The sequence below is a fragment of the Neoarius graeffei genome, chromosome 8 (genome assembly GCF_027579695.1).
Source record: "Neoarius graeffei isolate fNeoGra1 chromosome 8, fNeoGra1.pri, whole genome shotgun sequence".
NCBI classification, from domain to species: domain Eukaryota; kingdom Metazoa; phylum Chordata; class Actinopteri; order Siluriformes; family Ariidae; genus Neoarius; species Neoarius graeffei.
The window spans coordinates 43,435,381-43,451,487 of record NC_083576.1 but is presented as its reverse complement, the minus strand read 5'-3'; the positions used below and the strand labels follow the sequence as shown (position 1 = coordinate 43,451,487).

Below are 16,107 nucleotides of genomic sequence, written 5' to 3'. Positions count from 1 at the left end.
CTGGTGAAATGATGACAGAGCTTTTTCTTGAGTTCAGAGAGAGCAAGGTTGACGTCTTCGTGAGGTGCTGATGTGTCTCTTGATGTAAACACAGAGAGGGACATTTTGGACACTTCCCCTTCTCTATGCCGGTTGAATAGGATAACCTGGGCGAGAGTCACCTTAGCCAAGCCGGCCCAGTTCTGCGATGACGCCTCAGATAACAAATGTTGGTACTGCTTTTTCTTCTCATCCAGGTAATTGTGCAACTTCTGCACATCTGCTGTGAAAGGCAGCAGCTGAGGGGCATTCCATTTGGACTCACTGAGGCTCTTCAAAGATGTGGCTGACACAAGCTCGTACCATTTTGCATCATAGATGTTTCGGAATGAGCGGGCTGCTTCTGCAGCATCTTTGTCTCCTTTAATGATTGCATCACTCTCCAGGAGCATAGACATCTTGAGGCTGTGTCCAAGTTTCAGGGGAAGTGATTTAGCGCTGCTTTTACTGCCTTGTGCTGTGTGTTTTACTGCATTGACTGTCTGCATGAAGTTCGCTGGTATGAGATATTCTCTGATAGTCTTCATGTTTGTGACCTCACCACCATGTACTCGAAGTCTACCAAGCTCCCTCAGTTTTTGCCGGATATATTCGTGCTTGTCAATGTCAGAGCCATGCTTGTTGTAGAGGTGCTTTCCCATCTCCATGATGCACCAGTCACTTTTGACTGCATGTGCAACAGCATCCTGGTTCATGTTGTTCACAAGTTTCCATAGCTCTTCAGAAAGTCCAGCAGGTGTGGGCTCTAGTTTTTCCCGGTTTGGGATTAACATTGTCAGGTTTGAAATTACAGATCTGCACATGTCTCCACATTGCACGTTTTCTGAACAAACCTTGACAGTATACACAGTGCATGTAGTCTTTTGCTTGGGAATTTTCTCTTGGCTGCTTGCGTGCAACCAATTTTCCTGTGCCTGTTCTCAAAACTTGGGCATTATGTGCAAAGTTACCTTTGTTTCGAAGGTATTCTAAGTGCACTCGTCTTTGTTTTGAGCCCTTTGAAAAACTAAGTGCTTTTGCTACCTCCACCTCCTTGTTGTGTTTACGCTCCAAATGCTTTGAGATTTTTAGGAAAGAAGACCCGCAATACAGACAGAACTGTTTCTTGTTATACAGCCGAGAGCCATCTTCTTTCTTTCTGACAGCAGGAATGGATACTGAGGCACTTTCTCCACATTCCCTGCTTGGAGAACATGTGGAGTCAGGAGCACAGACATCTGTTACACTGCTCTTGCTACTGCTTTGACATGGAGTATTCAGAGTCCCCTCCAACAAGGATGGTGGTGATATTTCACAGGTCATGCTTCCATCTGTACCATCGGTACTTTCCCCACTTGAAGCTGGAACATATTCTTCTCCACTATCAGGACTAGTGTCAAAAAGCTCCTCAGATCCATCAGGAATGTTCTTTCATCTTCAAAAAATAATTAAAACAGTTAAGATACACAACACAAATACACTCCTCATTCTAACAATTCTCCCACTCCCACCATTTTGTTTATCATGACCTGTACTGTCCCTTTAACAGAAGGCAGCCTGCTGTTGGTGGAACCAGCCAGGCAGCATTGTTCAATAGTTCTGCAGTGCGATACGATATGCAGCACGTTAAGGGTGGATGTTACCCCGAGCTGAGCGACGTCATTTTGCCGAACGAGCGGCTCTAACGCACTAACAGTCGGTACCCACGGACACCAACGTGCTGTGACCTTAACGCACAGCAGAGAACTAATGACCTGACTAGCCTCACCCAAGACTTGGGTTACACAAATGTTACCAAGATTTCTAAAAGGTTCCGTAGCAAGAACGATGTCTGTAGACAGGCGTTTTCATACCGTTTCCAGAAGACGACGTCATGTTACAAGGACACACGTTTTACAGCACCATTCGCAGCACTGGGCATTCATGTGCCCATACAAACACGAAGCACAATGAGGCCATGCTTCACTTGATGAACGCAACCTGGCTGGTTCTGCCTACCAGAGGTATCAGAAGGATCTATAAGGTGGCTCTGGACCGTTCTTGACACCTTTTTTTAGCAACAAAACAGTAGAAACAGTGCCATGCCAAGCAGGGAAAGCAATGTCACACCAAGCAAGGAGATGTTAATGCAGTGTCTGTCTGTCCCGATTGCCGCCCCCCCTTTCCTTTCTTTCATACACCCCTACTACCCACTAAGTGTTAAAAAATAGGGGGAAAAAAAATGTACTCTATGGCATCATGTGTTTGAAACGCTCCAGGGAGGGTACGCATACAACCTGTTATACAGTCATAACTTTACAAATCACTTGACCACTCAAGTAAACACAATTTCACCCTGAAAGTAATATAAAGTACATGGCAGCAATGACCGACACATTTGTTGGTGGGACTTACAAAGATGCTTTTGGTTCTCCTAAGCCTTGGTACAATCGTTTGTTGATCATCTCCATGTTTCACACTGGAGTCAGAAAGATCAACTCCAAAAGGAATCTTCTCTTTGCTCTTCAATAAACAGAATTGAAAACAGTTTGAACAATGTATTATATATTGTAAGTAACAGTTACTGATCTGTATTGCTTAGATTAATCATTAAGATGAAATTTTATTCCGATTGAATCTAGATCAAAGATCTTCGACACAGGTCCTGAAGAGCTACTGTATGTGCAGGCCTTCAAAATATCATGTAATACACATGTATATTTAAGTAATTAAGGACCTGGCAAGCAGGTGATAAGATGAATGAGATGAGCTAGGTTAGGACTGAAGAGACAGCTTCAAGATAAGTAGCTCTCTAGGACCAGAATTAATGATGGTCTACATGTTATCAGAGTATTACAGTGCAAACAGAAAATGCAGCTATTTAGCCTATATACTGTATACTCCAATGCTCTAATTTGCAAGTGTGCTTGCTTATCATATACTAAACTGATCAATAATACAACCAATTGCCAACATTAATATCAGTTTCTCAGTATAATGAAAATGGTGAGCAGTCACCAAATAGTAACCACAGCTAAAACATACAAATTTTAAAACATGATTCAAATTTGTCAGAGGGTCACGTCGGTTAGGATGGCAGTGTCTTGCTAGTTGTAGGTCGATTTAAAAAAAAAAAAAATCCAATCATTTGATTGGACCGTGAAGAAAACTTAGAAAATAACTTCTATAAACGAGACCCTATGGGCATGGGTCCAGAGCCTCTGCTGGAATCAAATGTTGATGGTGTAGGATGGGGTGGCTGGCCTGGCTAGGTGGAAGCTGCCAAAATCAAAAGTGGAACGGATACAATAGAGGCCTGCCACTTTTTAATAAAAGAATGGAAAGAACAGGCAGAATACACATATGGAATTACAATGTCATGATTCCCCTTGACTCATATTGTTTTTACCATGAGATTCCATGTTTATAAGTACATGGGAGTGAATAGCTTGATTTGGCTTTGAGTGCTCCAAGTAGGAAATGAGTTATATAAATAAAAATGGATTTGATTGAAAGTGGATTGGCATTTGTGCTGTGTCACCTAAGCCATTTCATTTTCATGCATTTGAAAATCTTTTGCGGTTAAAATAAATTAATAACATAAACAGTGAATGTGCACTTCAAAATTCTATTCTATCAAAATAGTGACAGGTTGAAAAGCGGTCGTGTCCGGTGTTTAGTGGCAGGTCGCTATTGCTGAAATTACTTAAGTTGATACAAAGGACAAAGATACCTTTATGGTGGATGGGGGAACATCTTCATTCATAGCGCTGGAACTGATGGCTGATTCGCTGGAGTCTGAGTAGTTTACCAAGCTGAACTTGGCTTCTTCAAAAATCTTTCTGTCTTGCAACACCACACTGGAGCTGCATACAGAGGAGCTAGTCTCTAAATCCTTGACAAATGAGTCTCCACTGCCACCCTAAAACATCAAAAGGAATTCAGATTATAAAGACTGGACGTTTCCAATCAAACCAAAAACAAATTGGGAGGGGTCAAATGGAAGGTTCAGACTGAATCTGTTAGATACAAGCATCCTGAATTAAATTACCAGAGCCTTTAGGTGTCACCGCAAAATTATGTTAATGCAATCATCAGAGTCATCTTAAGCATGTCTTGTCACAATCCATGTCTGGTAACAGATTCTTACCTGCAAGCTGAGGGGTGAAACCTCTTCCTGTTGCATCACTGGGTTGGAGCTGCATGGCAAAATGTGGTTCTCCACGGCTGTGTCAGAAGAGTCTCCACCACCCTAAAATATGAATTAGAACCAGTAATTCACAACTGGTACGTGTAGCACTCACCATACGACACAACAGCTATACAGTACCATGTATCTTCTACTGGGTTGAAAATCGGCCAGTGAGCAACTCATTTTAGCTCTCAATCAGTCAAGCATACCAAGTCATACCTCCTGTTTTAGCAGAAATAGAGCTGTGATGTACTTCTCAGCATGTGTTGTGTTAAAAGAACTGCTTAAAAAGCACCACCACTTCAGTGTGCTGTCAATGTACAGTGTAAAGTCAGTGATCCAAGAATTGCTTGTAAGCATGTGGGTTGTGTTAACAAGGTTACATTCTAGCAGAGTTTGGCTTCCCAATTACACGTCCTTCTCTGCATTCTATCTTTTACATGGTGCACATAAGGTTACACCAGAGATGGTGTGTGTCACCTGTATTATCAGTAACGTTGAGTGGGGGCTGGGTGCAGGTACCCCAGAAGACTACACCTGAAACAGAGTGTGTGTCACCTGTAATATCATTAACTTTGAATGGGAGCTGCGTGCAGGTACCCCACAAGACTACACCTGAGAAAGTGTGTCACCAGAATTATCAATAACTTTGAGTGGGGGATGGGTACAGGTACCCCACAAAGCTGCACCTGAGACAGTGTGCGTCACCGGTGTTATCAGTAACTTTGAGTGGGGGCTGGGTACAGGTACCCCACAAGGCTGCACCTGAGACTGTGTGTGTGTGTAAGCAAGAACCACATCTGAGCAAACCAGCCCACTAATCCTCACAACTGACATTACCCCATCATGTGGTCTTAAACATCATTCAGAAGTATCTAAACACAATCCATGTCTGGTAACAGATTCTTACCTGCAAGCTGAGGGGTGAAACCTCTTCCTGTTGCATCACTGGGTTGGAGCTGCATGGCAAAATGTGGTTCTCCACGGCTATGTCAGAAGAGTCTCCACCACCCTAAAATATGAATTAGAACCAGTAATTCAGAAACCTGCAATGCATGAGTAGTTCAATGGCATGTTTGGAAGTATTTGCTACACAGCTTGTAGGCAGCAGTCAGTCAAAAGATGTTGACAAATATAATACATGAAACATATACAGAGGCACATCCATAGTCACTGACAAACCTTTTCTCTCCATGGCCAATTGCTATCTCCGTAGTCGTAAGTAATCTCCTCTCCCCTGTGTATGTCTCTAGCAGCGAACAAACAGAGGTGTGGCTTTCCCCCAACTAATACCCTTTTCATTCTGCAATTTGGATGAACATGATCATCGTTGACCAGCCTTCCCAATGAGCCATCTTCCATTGCAGCATCAATGCTTCAAAAGAGACAAAAAGTGTCACAATGACTTAGTCAAGCAGGACATTAGGCCAAGATACTGATTATTGGAAGCTACTGTCCCAGGATCAGAAATTAACACCCAACATACAGTACATGCTTACCACCATTTCTTGCCATGCCACATAAAGTCGAACATGAAGACTAAGCATTGTGCATTGTACAGTATATCCTCCTCCTCCTCTCTGATTCCTTTAAGTCGATAAATTGTCCTCTGTATTCAACAACAAAATCTCCCTTCTGAAAAGGTGACAAGGCAAATATACCCCTGCCTGTTCACAGAAGTAGGAGTTAGTAAAAAAAAAAAAAAGGTGTTGCCCATGTTGGCAACATAGTGCAGGCTACAAAAAGAACCCTCAATTCCCCTATAACACATGTAATATAAATATCCCAAGCAGATATCTACAGTACTAAATACAAATTAATACTGACTACAGAGACACACTTGCCTTTGGTGGGGTTTATGTATTTAACATCCAACATGGCAGTCTGGTCTGTCCTACTGACTGCATGTAGTTCTGCAACAGTCTGAGGGCTTACCCTCCTTCTCGCCATTTTACCTGCAGAATGGATAATATAACACATGGAGTCTAATGGAGGTTGTGAGACCGAAAACGTGTCTTATTAACACATTTTTACTTGTAACTTCATTTTATTAGATATTCACATGAAATTTGAACAGATGGTGTCTATTAGTTCTTTACAATGAAATTATGAAAAGTGGCATTTTTTGATGGAGTGGCCACCAGGTCTATGGTACATGGGTGAAAATAACTGATGAGCAGAGCCTCCCTTCGTTAAGACTGAGATGGACAAATATATTCCCACCAGGCGGAGAGGAGTACGTTTTGGCATATGCATAGGCAGAGCACTGCGCAGCGTGGAACACGATTTTCAGTCTGAATGCTAGGCGCGTGCAGCTGCTTTGTCATCATACCTACATTAGTGATTTTATATTTACCTCGTTGTACACAACATAACACTCAAAGATTATATTACTAATGACATCTGCCAACATTCGACTGGTCAAAGTCATGGTCACGTTATTGAAGCAACTTTCCAGTATTGTTACATGCTGCTACTGAAGAAATACACTAATTTAATCTCTCAAATACTACAATAAACAAAACAATTGATATCCGAGTGTATTCTGAACAGGGCTTTGAACCAGAATTTTTTTCCTATTGGTTCGTTCCGAACAGAAACGGAATTTTAACGTTTCCGGTTTTGGGTTCCACCATTAAATAGATGTTCCCGAACCGGTTAGAACAAAAAAATTTCGTTCCCGGAACGGTTAATTACGTTCCCTGTCAGCTGTTTAACAAATGGCTATAAAATTATGTCTCTGTCTCATCCAGCTTAAGCCAAATGTAGGCTAATTCTATTACAACCTTCATTAAATAAGACGAGAAATAATTCAAAACAATTATTTCAAATGTTGCCGATTTGGATTCTCAGTATGTCTTCCCATCTACACAAACAACAGAAAAAGTGGCAAAAATGAAAGATAATTCGTTTAGTGTGTTACCAAAGGCTAGTCAGGCCGTATAGAGGGCTACCGCATGACGTCACCGCGCCGCGAGATTTTGTTAGGCGCCATATTGGAAGACCAAGTACACATCTATGCAAGTACATACATACATAAAACAAACTACACCTGAAATGTAGCCAGGGCCGGTTCTGCCCTAATCTGGACCCAGGTGCAACATCGCGCAACACCCCCCCCCCCCCCCCCCAAAAAAAAAAAAAAAAAAAAAACAGTCTAAATCAGGACAACCATCACATAACTATAACTATAAACATTTTATATCAACTATTTTAACTAAATGGGCTATAATAAATAAGCCTGCAGGCAGCCACGGCGAGCTGCCTCAGAAAAGTAACCATTCAATGACAACTGAAAGCCTGCAGCCACGGCGGGCTGCCTTAAAAAGTAACCATTTGTCCTACCTTAAAACTCGTTTTGCATTTTCTGCCTCCTTTTTTGTATTTTCAACCCTCCGTTTATTTTCTTTCCTTTTCTGAAAACCCAATTTGTGTCCAGACATTTTGTTCTGCTGCCAACGAACTAACTCGTCAGGTCTCGTCTCTCGAGCCCGCGATGATTCCCGTGGGAAGAGCAACAACTGATACATTTTTACAAACAGCCAATAGGGAGGTTGCATCGTTCAGGCTCTTCTTTGCTCAGACACTCAGTAATGGAGACGTGATAGCAGTCCACCTTCCCGCTCTCTCCATTCAGTCAGCGAACGTCACACAGGAAGTGAACCCCAGCGGGTCATAGAAACTTGCGCAGGAGAAGAATGGCTTTTTTATTTGTAGGCTACGGAAACTTTGAGGAACAAAATAAAAACCGGTATTAACCGGTTACCATTATTTTTAATAAGCGTTTCTGTTCCGGAACATAAAATAAAGTTTCTGGTTTCGTTTCTGTTCCATGTGAAATAGAAAAAGTTCCCGGTTTTCGTTCCTTGAACCGGTTCAAAGCCCTGATTCTGAATAACGTCACAATATTTATGGCAAAATGATTTTGAAATAAAATGGTATACTAGCGTTGGCATTAACTTCATCACATCATGCTTCCCTGCATTGTATGGCCACGAAAGGCAACTTTTAACACCAGAAATTCGCAAACGTACACGTTGTTACCAATGTCCATTGGTTCACATTACAAGAATAAATTTCACACCGAAATTACTGAAAGGCTTACGTGGAAAACCTCGTTTGCAGTTATCCCTCTCGGTCTTTGCTTCCAGTTTAGCTTCTTGTACTGTGAACCAATTAACATTGCTAACAACACGTGTACGTTTGCGAAGCAATGCACTGAAGTCTGGACGTGGGGCTTGGTTAATAACAAAACTTAACAAAACTAACAAAAACCTACCTTTGTCCTTATTTCATTTCAGCTGGTGGAATTTGGCATTGTCTTCCATCAAACGTTTTCCCAATAGAGCTGATTGAGAACACATGCATGGCAATTGGTTAGCTAGCCTTGCTCCGTTAATAGCTAAGAAAATACATGTAGGCTAAATTGATTAGTAAATGTAGGCTATCTAGTCTAATATTAGCTCCCTTGCTAGCTAGCTTATTGCTTAGAAAATATCAGACACAGCATTTGGTTAGCTAAGCTAACACATTGCATTTCTATTAAGTCAGCTAGTCTAACATTCGTTAAAAATAACAGATATAGCCTATATATGAACTGCAGAGAAGGCTAAGCTTATATGCTTGCTTGTTCTACCTTCAAAACATTTATATAAAAAAATAATTAAGCTAGAATTGTACATATTTTTGTATTACCTTTGCCTTGACTTCGTAGAAGTTTGCCTTTTGTTCTTCAATGTATATCATCTCACGTGACACACAAGTCCGTGTTTGATTGGTGGGTGGAGTGTGTGAAGTGTGCTTATTCGGAGCAAAAAAGTGAAGCTGTAGTACCCTTTTTGGTCTGTAGAGGGCCAATCTTAAGCACACTTAAGCACATATTGTTAGGTTTTTGTGATGTATGGGGGATTTTTTTTTTTCCTTCAAATTTTTGTACTAGACATATCAGCAACGCCTCCTCTATCCATTTCAACGATTTTCCTTGTGGGGTCCAGGATTTTGGACCCCACAAAAATTTTGTTCCACACACCGTGAGTGACACACACGCGCGCACTCACTCACTCAATGCCACACTATTCCAAATATCACTTAAGATGAGTATTTATCAGCACTAGAATGGTGTATACCAATACTTTGGTACCCCTGAACACTGAACCACAAAAATGGTGCAACTGAAGCAAAAAATAAGCAACTCAAACAGTACCTCCTTAAAACACTTTCTCAAAACAACTTGGCTACCTTCTACCCTTCACACTCACATGGACAAGTCAATTTTCATGGTCTGCAATTTGGGTGAAAGTTTCCCACCATCGAGGCCAAGCAAAATTTTTTGGACAAATTCAAAGGTGTTGATCAAGGCCTTTGGATAGCTGAGGTGCAAAGCGTACATAAGCCCAAACATAAGAAACGCGTCAGTATGTCGGGAGACACTCATCACAACAGCACCTTCAATCACGATGGACACCCTCAGTGCATTGTAGAGGCCTGCGTCATTGTTGGCGAAGGTGAGAAGGCCCAGAGCAACACCGTCGAGGTCGGGTTCATCAGAATCATCCTGGATGAACAGAAAGACAGAAAATAAAAATGAGGACCTACATGAATGCAGATGCTGTTTAGTCAGAGCAGTTCAATTGTAGACAACTGGGGTATGTTTTTTATGAAAGCATCCATGCTAAACAAGTTAGCAACTTCCAGCTCCTTTCCAAAAAATTTTAATATCATGTAAAAACTTATTTCCATAATTTGATCAAACATTCATAGATCAGAGATTCATGACAAGGATTTTAAAAGGTGCACCGTGTAGGATTATGGCCAGAGCAGGTATCGCAACTATGCTGCTCGTTTAAACTGTGCTGCTTATTGCCAAATTTGATCTTTTTACATATCTTATAGGTAATAAATTAATATTTACGAGTATGGCCAAAGTACAGAACATTCTTCAGCTAAAAATATCAAATGCAAAATGGCGGACATGGAGAAGATCCCACTTTTTATGTATGAAAAGTGCAATTTTCCTAGTCATAATTAATACTTAGAATTTGATGGTGGCGTTAAGTATTCATGAAAAAGGTAACATTTGTGAATGGACAACATGAATTCTGGAAATAAACTAGAAATATTACACAGTGCACCTTTAAACTATTCCAATAAGTTTTGTATATTCTTTCATATTTTGGGCTTCTAGCTCCAAAAAAAAAAGTTGAATATTTTTATGAAATCACCATTTTCAATTCAGACATCAAATCAGCCAAAATATGGTACTTTCTAAACTACACGTTAATGTTCAAATCTTAGGTAGGAATCTTTGCCTTAATTACTGGCATGATGCGCCTTAGCATTGAAGTCAATGGCAGAAGCATTGCATGGGAGTTATGGAGGCCCATATATCCTTGATGCTTTGCTGTCAGCTGTTTTCTGCTTTTGAATCTGGTGACCCACATTTCCCTCTTGATTAAACCCCATAGATTACCATACAACATTTTGGTGCTTTGGTGGTATGGGCATTCTAACTCGCCAGACCTAAAGCCCCTTTGAGAATCAATGGAATGTTACCAACAGGAATTTCAGGGACAATTCACTCAAAAATAAAGACTTGAATGGAACCAAAAGCTGACATGTAATCTGGGAAATGAGGGTCACCAGATCCAAAAAACGCCACCACATTTTATCGGAACCATTTAACAGTGCAAGATCTGATGGTGACTCACTGTGCAGGTCCTGAATAATTCTGTCGCATCATCACGCAGATATACAGGCAAGGCTTGTAGAGCTGTGGTGCGTCTGCTGTGGATGTCATGGGATTCCTATTCAGATAAAAAAAAAGAGCAGAAAAGAAGAAAACTTGGTCATTGAAAAGCTTATTTTAAAATCAATGCAAGCAGAACATGTCATACGGCTCATATGTACACTGCTCCAAAAACAAAGGAAAGACCAAAACAATGCAATGCAACTCCAGGTCAATTATACGTCTGATAACAGCCTGTCCAGTTAGGAAGCAACGCTATACTTGAGTCCGTTTTGCCTACTGTTGTGCAAAACGTTACTAGCAATGGGTAGAAATTAGAGGCAATAACTAAAATACGCCCCAAAATAATTTATTTGTCCGGTGGTGTTAGACCATTTCTTTTTTCATCCTTTCTGACTGATTTTTTTGGTGACAAGTGCATTTTGATAGTTTCTCACCGCCCCCCCGAAGTAGTGCTACTTATCCAAGACACTGACTCGTGGTACCTACAGGGCTGCGAAATCGTCAAAATGCACGAGTCACCAAAAGATTTAGACAGAAAGAATGAAAAGAGAAATGGTTTGTGGCACCACCTGACAAAACTATTTTAGGGGCATATTTTGGTGACCTTTAATTTCTAACCATTGCTTGCTAATTTTGCACAACAGTAGGCAAAATGGATCCATAATGAGTGTTGCCTCATAACACTAAGTATTTTTGACTTGGAGCTGCATTACGTTGTTTTGGTGCCCCCTTTATTTTTTGGATGAATGTATATTACAACCAGACAAATGGCAAAGTTCATCTTAATCTTTTACCTGCTCATCGTGAAGTTTTAAAATGCTGGTCAGAGCATCTGCAGTCTTCCCTGTTTTGGCAGCCTTCTGCCTGAATAGAGTCATCATTCGTGGAAGATGGCGGTCCAGCTCAGCATAAAATGTATTGGGCAGGTTCTGGTTCGTGAGTCGCTGGAATTCTGCATACAACTGCATACATGGCACAAAAATAGAAGGCAAATATAGCAACATTAAAATTAGTAAGATCGGACTTAAAATATAATAATGTGATTCCTATACATTTGCATGAGAAACTGCAATTGACGAGTTGATTCATGTTAAATCACCTCTGACTCAATTTTCAGAGCTGGCCAGAGGTCCATGATCTCATTCACAGGAGGGAAGGACATAACAATCGTCTGTCTGCGTAGAGGGAATGTGGCCTCCATCAGTTTTCGGATGAGGGTCAGGTCCTTGTCCACTTTCTTGCATTTGTCAACAATTGTCTGCCTCATCTCCTCCAGTTGTGACGGATCCTTTCCTTTAGGAAAGTTGGGCAAGAAATTTAATTCCGCACGCTTTGGTCGCTTGATGTTCGAATGTGAAGGCTCTTTTTCCGGGTGGCTCCTACTCCTTTTACCAGAATTGACCGCAACTTCTTGACATCCAGCCCGTCTCATCTTGTTTCTGTAATTGCCCATTTTAAACTTAAGAGTTCTTCCACCCATTCCAGCCCTTTTCAGCCCCTGGTTGGGTCAAGCAGGGATGTTTGGCCACAAGAGCCTCGGCGGCCATTGAAATTCTTGTCACTCGGATAAGCTTTAAAACCATAAATGGTGGAAGCCATACTCTCCAAGATGCTGTGCTTCAGGTCACGGGTTAAGTTGAGGTAGGTGTTCTTGTTTTCATATTCAGCATTTCCGTCCCTCAGCTTCAGCTCTACGTCGAATGAGAACGTTGGGATTGGAAAAGGCCCTGGCGGCCACCTGCTCAGACGCTCTGGAGATGAGACATCAGAGAGCAACACTGTTGATGCAACTGAGCTTGAGTCTTGAGAAAAAGTAATGTGTACAACAGCTTTCTGCGGCAGTTCATTAATATCGGTCAGGGCAGTGAGCTTTCCATCAAAATCTGGGTCTTCATAGAGAAGGTCAACATCGAGGTCGAGGTCCAGTTCATGTTTTAGTATCCGGATTAGTGAGTCAACAGAATCGGGTCGAGCGCCCAGTTTCAGCTTCCTTGGTGGCTGGTCTGGTTGCTCTACTCTGAGCAACATGGGCAGGGATGTAGTAGTCATTGTGCTAAAACAAACAAAAAAAAGATTGCTTAACAACATCATATACTGTGCAGCTTCCCTTAGCAAAAAGTAGTAAGTGGAAGTTCATCATGTTTAAGGTGCACTGTGCAGGATAGTGGCCAGAGTAGGTATTACAACTATGCTGCTCGTTAAAACTGCTACCTATTGCCAAATTTGATATTTTCATTAATATGTTTACGAAGTAATAAACTAATATTTACTAGTATGACAAAAGTACAGTACATTCTGCAGCTAAAAATGTATTTCTGGAAATTCAAAATGGCGGACATGGAGAAGATCCCACTGATTCAGCTGCCCTCAAAGTCACCAAGAATCCATTGGCATCACCAACACCACCCTCTACTGGTTCAAATCTTACCCGTCTCATAGATTCCACGTCACAATCAATCATAATTCCCACACCATCACAGTCATACACAGTCCCTCAAGGTTCAGTCCTGGGCCCTATTCCTCTTCATTCTGTACATGCTTCCATGACTCAAATTCCACTGTTATGCCGATGATGCTATTCTAGGCTTTTACATCACCACCAAAACCATTTCTCTTGCCAATCTCTACACCCTCATCTGCTGTCTCACTGACATTAAAAACCTTCTTTGGCCCAAAATCCATCCTCCCCACCCGTCAGAACTTCTCACCTTGCATCAATGGCCACTCCCTTCCCCCTGGTCAAAAACCTTAGAATATACATGGACCCTGCACTCTCATTTAGATCACACATTAACCATGTAACCATCCTTCTTCCACTTACGAAACACTGCACGCCTGCGACCCATTACCTCCAGATTCAAACTCACCTACTGAAATAGCACAATGTATGGCCTCCCCTCCACTGTTCCTCAAACTACAAGATGTTTAAAACTCTGCTGCCTGACTGCTCTCTCGCTCCCCCTCCAGAGTACATTTCACCCCTATCCTCAGACAACTCCACTGGCTCCCCATAAAGCAACGCATTAACTTCAAATTCCTCCTAATCGCTTACAAGCCCCTCAACAACCTTGCACAGTCATACCTCACTGATCTCGATCGCCACTCCCCCACCCGTCGACTACACTCTGACGCGCACCCCCCAAGCCCTGCTTGTCTGTGTGTGTGCGTGTGTCTTTTTTCCTTACCTTAACTCTGTTGTTTTACAAGTATAAACCTCTTCGGGGTGAGAATAAGAGCGCCATCCACACGGTATGCTGGGAGGGGGATGATGTCATTCAAATTTGCCTGTATGTGGACAGAAAAGCTTTTTTGCAAAGTCAGCTCATAGGAACGTAGATGTTCTACATACCAAGATTCATAATCAGAACACAAAAAAGACACATTATTACAAAGTAAAATCTGCTCAATTTTGCTGAACTGAGACAGCCCACCACTTGCTCCTACACACAGAAACATTCCACAGACATAGTCTGTGCCATCAATGGTCACTTTTGAGGCCTTAAAGATTGTGTCAGTAGTGGTGTGTTCTCTGATGTGTAGTTGAGCAACCTCTGGTAGCGATGAAACCAAAACAGTCAACCCTGGTTGCTTGAGTGTTTGGCTTGAAAAATGATGGTGAAGCAAGATGGTATGCCATCATATGCTGATGCCTGATTGCCATGGTCTTCAAAATGTTTTTGAAATTTTGCATGTCATTCACCACTCTTTAAAAAAAAAAAACGGTGCTTTGCTTCAAAGCGCATGGTCCAAACATGCAGGAGGGGCCCAAAGCATTTAATTAAGGCAGGATAGTGCTCCACATAGTGGTGCTTTGGGCGGAGCCTTACCTCGGGGAAAACGTCAAGTAGTGCCCGTCTGTGATCACTGGTCTTGAAAGCCAAATAGTCCACAGTTTCATCTGTAAATGATGGGCACAAAGCCAGCTCCACAACCTCCTTGAGATCCATTAAAACTGCCCATACCCGATCCCCCTCTGGTACTTCACTGCCAATAAGCAGCGGAAGAAGTCGGAGGAGAGTTGCATTTTCATGCCCATTACCTCCTATTGTCCCCTGAGAAAGAGAAGCCTGGGAAAGAGGCTGAGGTCTGTTCACTTTATCAGCATGTTGATACGGGAACGTGGTAATCTTGTTGTTCAAAAAGTCCAAAGTGAAGTACTTCAGTCGGATCATCTCTTTAAGACAAAGACTGAGCTCCATTGGAACAATGCCTTCCAAAAGATCGTGGAGTATGTTGGGAGGAAACCCTGTGAGAGCATGGAAGTAATCCAGAGACTCCTGCAAGACACAGCCACCTTTAACACCAAAGTGGCTGCTCAAAGTGTCACTTACCTTAACTGTTTGCACATGCAGGTCATGGCTGGTTTTAGTTCTCGGAGCAAACTTCTCATCTCTGACTTCGGATTCTTGATACTGTTCAGCTGAGCCCAAGCAGAATCTGCAAACACAGCCTGATCTGAAAGACTCTACAAAACCCCCTAGTCCATGAGCGGCCAAGTTGTCCGCAGACACACACAAGACAGTGCCTTTGACATTTTGGCCAAGTCCTTCAATGAACACACGTCCACTTCCAAAGTATGAACGTCACGCAGCAATGGAGCAAGTACAGCTGCATATCCATATTTGCGGAGATCTGTCACTTTTACCAGTATTGCTAACTGTATAGCATGTAATGTTGACCTGTATTTTGGTGGAAGATTCGTGAGGACCCAATATACAGCACACACCTTGTGAATTTTGCGTGATGTACACTGATAAAAATTTCCTGCTTGATCTACTTAAACTTAAGGCAACTTTTTGCATCAAATTATGTAGGTCAAACAAGGGTACTTGTTGTATAAACAACTTAATTTTTTGGACACAAAAGATAAATGTTCAAGTAAAGTCAACTTAATTTTAGCAATTCTCCAGTCGTTTTTTTGAGTTATCTACTTGATTTTAAGAGTTTGAATTATCCATTTTTAATTGAAACCTACTTAATTTTCTTAATTTCAATATTACTTACTTGAAGTGGGATCTACTTGTTTTTCCAAATGTGTTAGTGTCATTTTAAAGTTAAATTTACTCACATTTCCTAGTTATCAACTGCATATTTCCTATACTGAAAATATCAACTCAAATAGTTATTTCATTAGGAGAGATCATACCATGGGAAACATAAGTACACTCAG

At 41.6% G+C, this 16,107-nt stretch overlaps 1 protein-coding gene across 2 annotated transcripts; it reads right to left on the bottom strand.

Moving 5' to 3' along the window:
* Positions 1–1,366: 1,366 nt before the first annotated feature.
* LOC132890622 (uncharacterized) lies at positions 1,367–15,593 on the bottom strand. 2 transcript variants are annotated; one of them, XM_060927653.1, is made up of 10 exons: positions 8,885–9,435; positions 8,469–8,537; positions 6,030–6,144; positions 5,689–5,852; positions 5,372–5,564; positions 5,100–5,201; positions 4,148–4,249; positions 3,731–3,919; positions 2,413–2,520; positions 1,367–1,453 (listed from the first exon to the last, which is right to left on the bottom strand). In XM_060927653.1, the coding sequence occupies exons 4-10, from the start codon at positions 5,721–5,723 to the stop codon at positions 1,436–1,438; spliced, it is 747 nt and encodes a 248-aa protein (XP_060783636.1). In that variant the 5' UTR covers positions 5,724–5,852; positions 6,030–6,144; positions 8,469–8,537; positions 8,885–9,435; the 3' UTR covers positions 1,367–1,435. The 2 variants fall into 2 exon arrangements, 1 of the variants encoding a protein (XP_060783636.1); XR_009655225.1 differs by lacking the exons at positions 1,367–1,453; positions 2,413–2,520; positions 3,731–3,919; ... (1 more) ...; positions 5,100–5,201; positions 5,372–5,564 and adding exons at positions 10,897–10,992; positions 11,732–11,899; positions 12,037–12,990; positions 14,123–14,222; positions 15,269–15,593 and having other exon boundaries at positions 5,720–5,852; positions 8,885–9,743.
* Positions 15,594–16,107: the final 514 nt, after the last annotated feature.

Bases quoted from the DNA above. Each gene is read 5' to 3' on its own strand.
- LOC132890622 (XM_060927653.1), bottom strand. From the start codon at position 5,723: ATGTTCGACTTTATGTGGCATGGCAAGAAATGGTG. The intron at 3,920-4,147 runs GTAAGAATCTGT...TTGATGTTTTAG, and splicing joins TTTCACCCCTCAGCTTGCAG to GGTGGCAGTGGAGACTCATT. The intron at 2,521-3,730 runs GTATCTTTGTCC...TGTTTATTGAAG, and splicing joins TTCCCCCATCCACCATAAAG to AGCAAAGAGAAGATTCCTTT.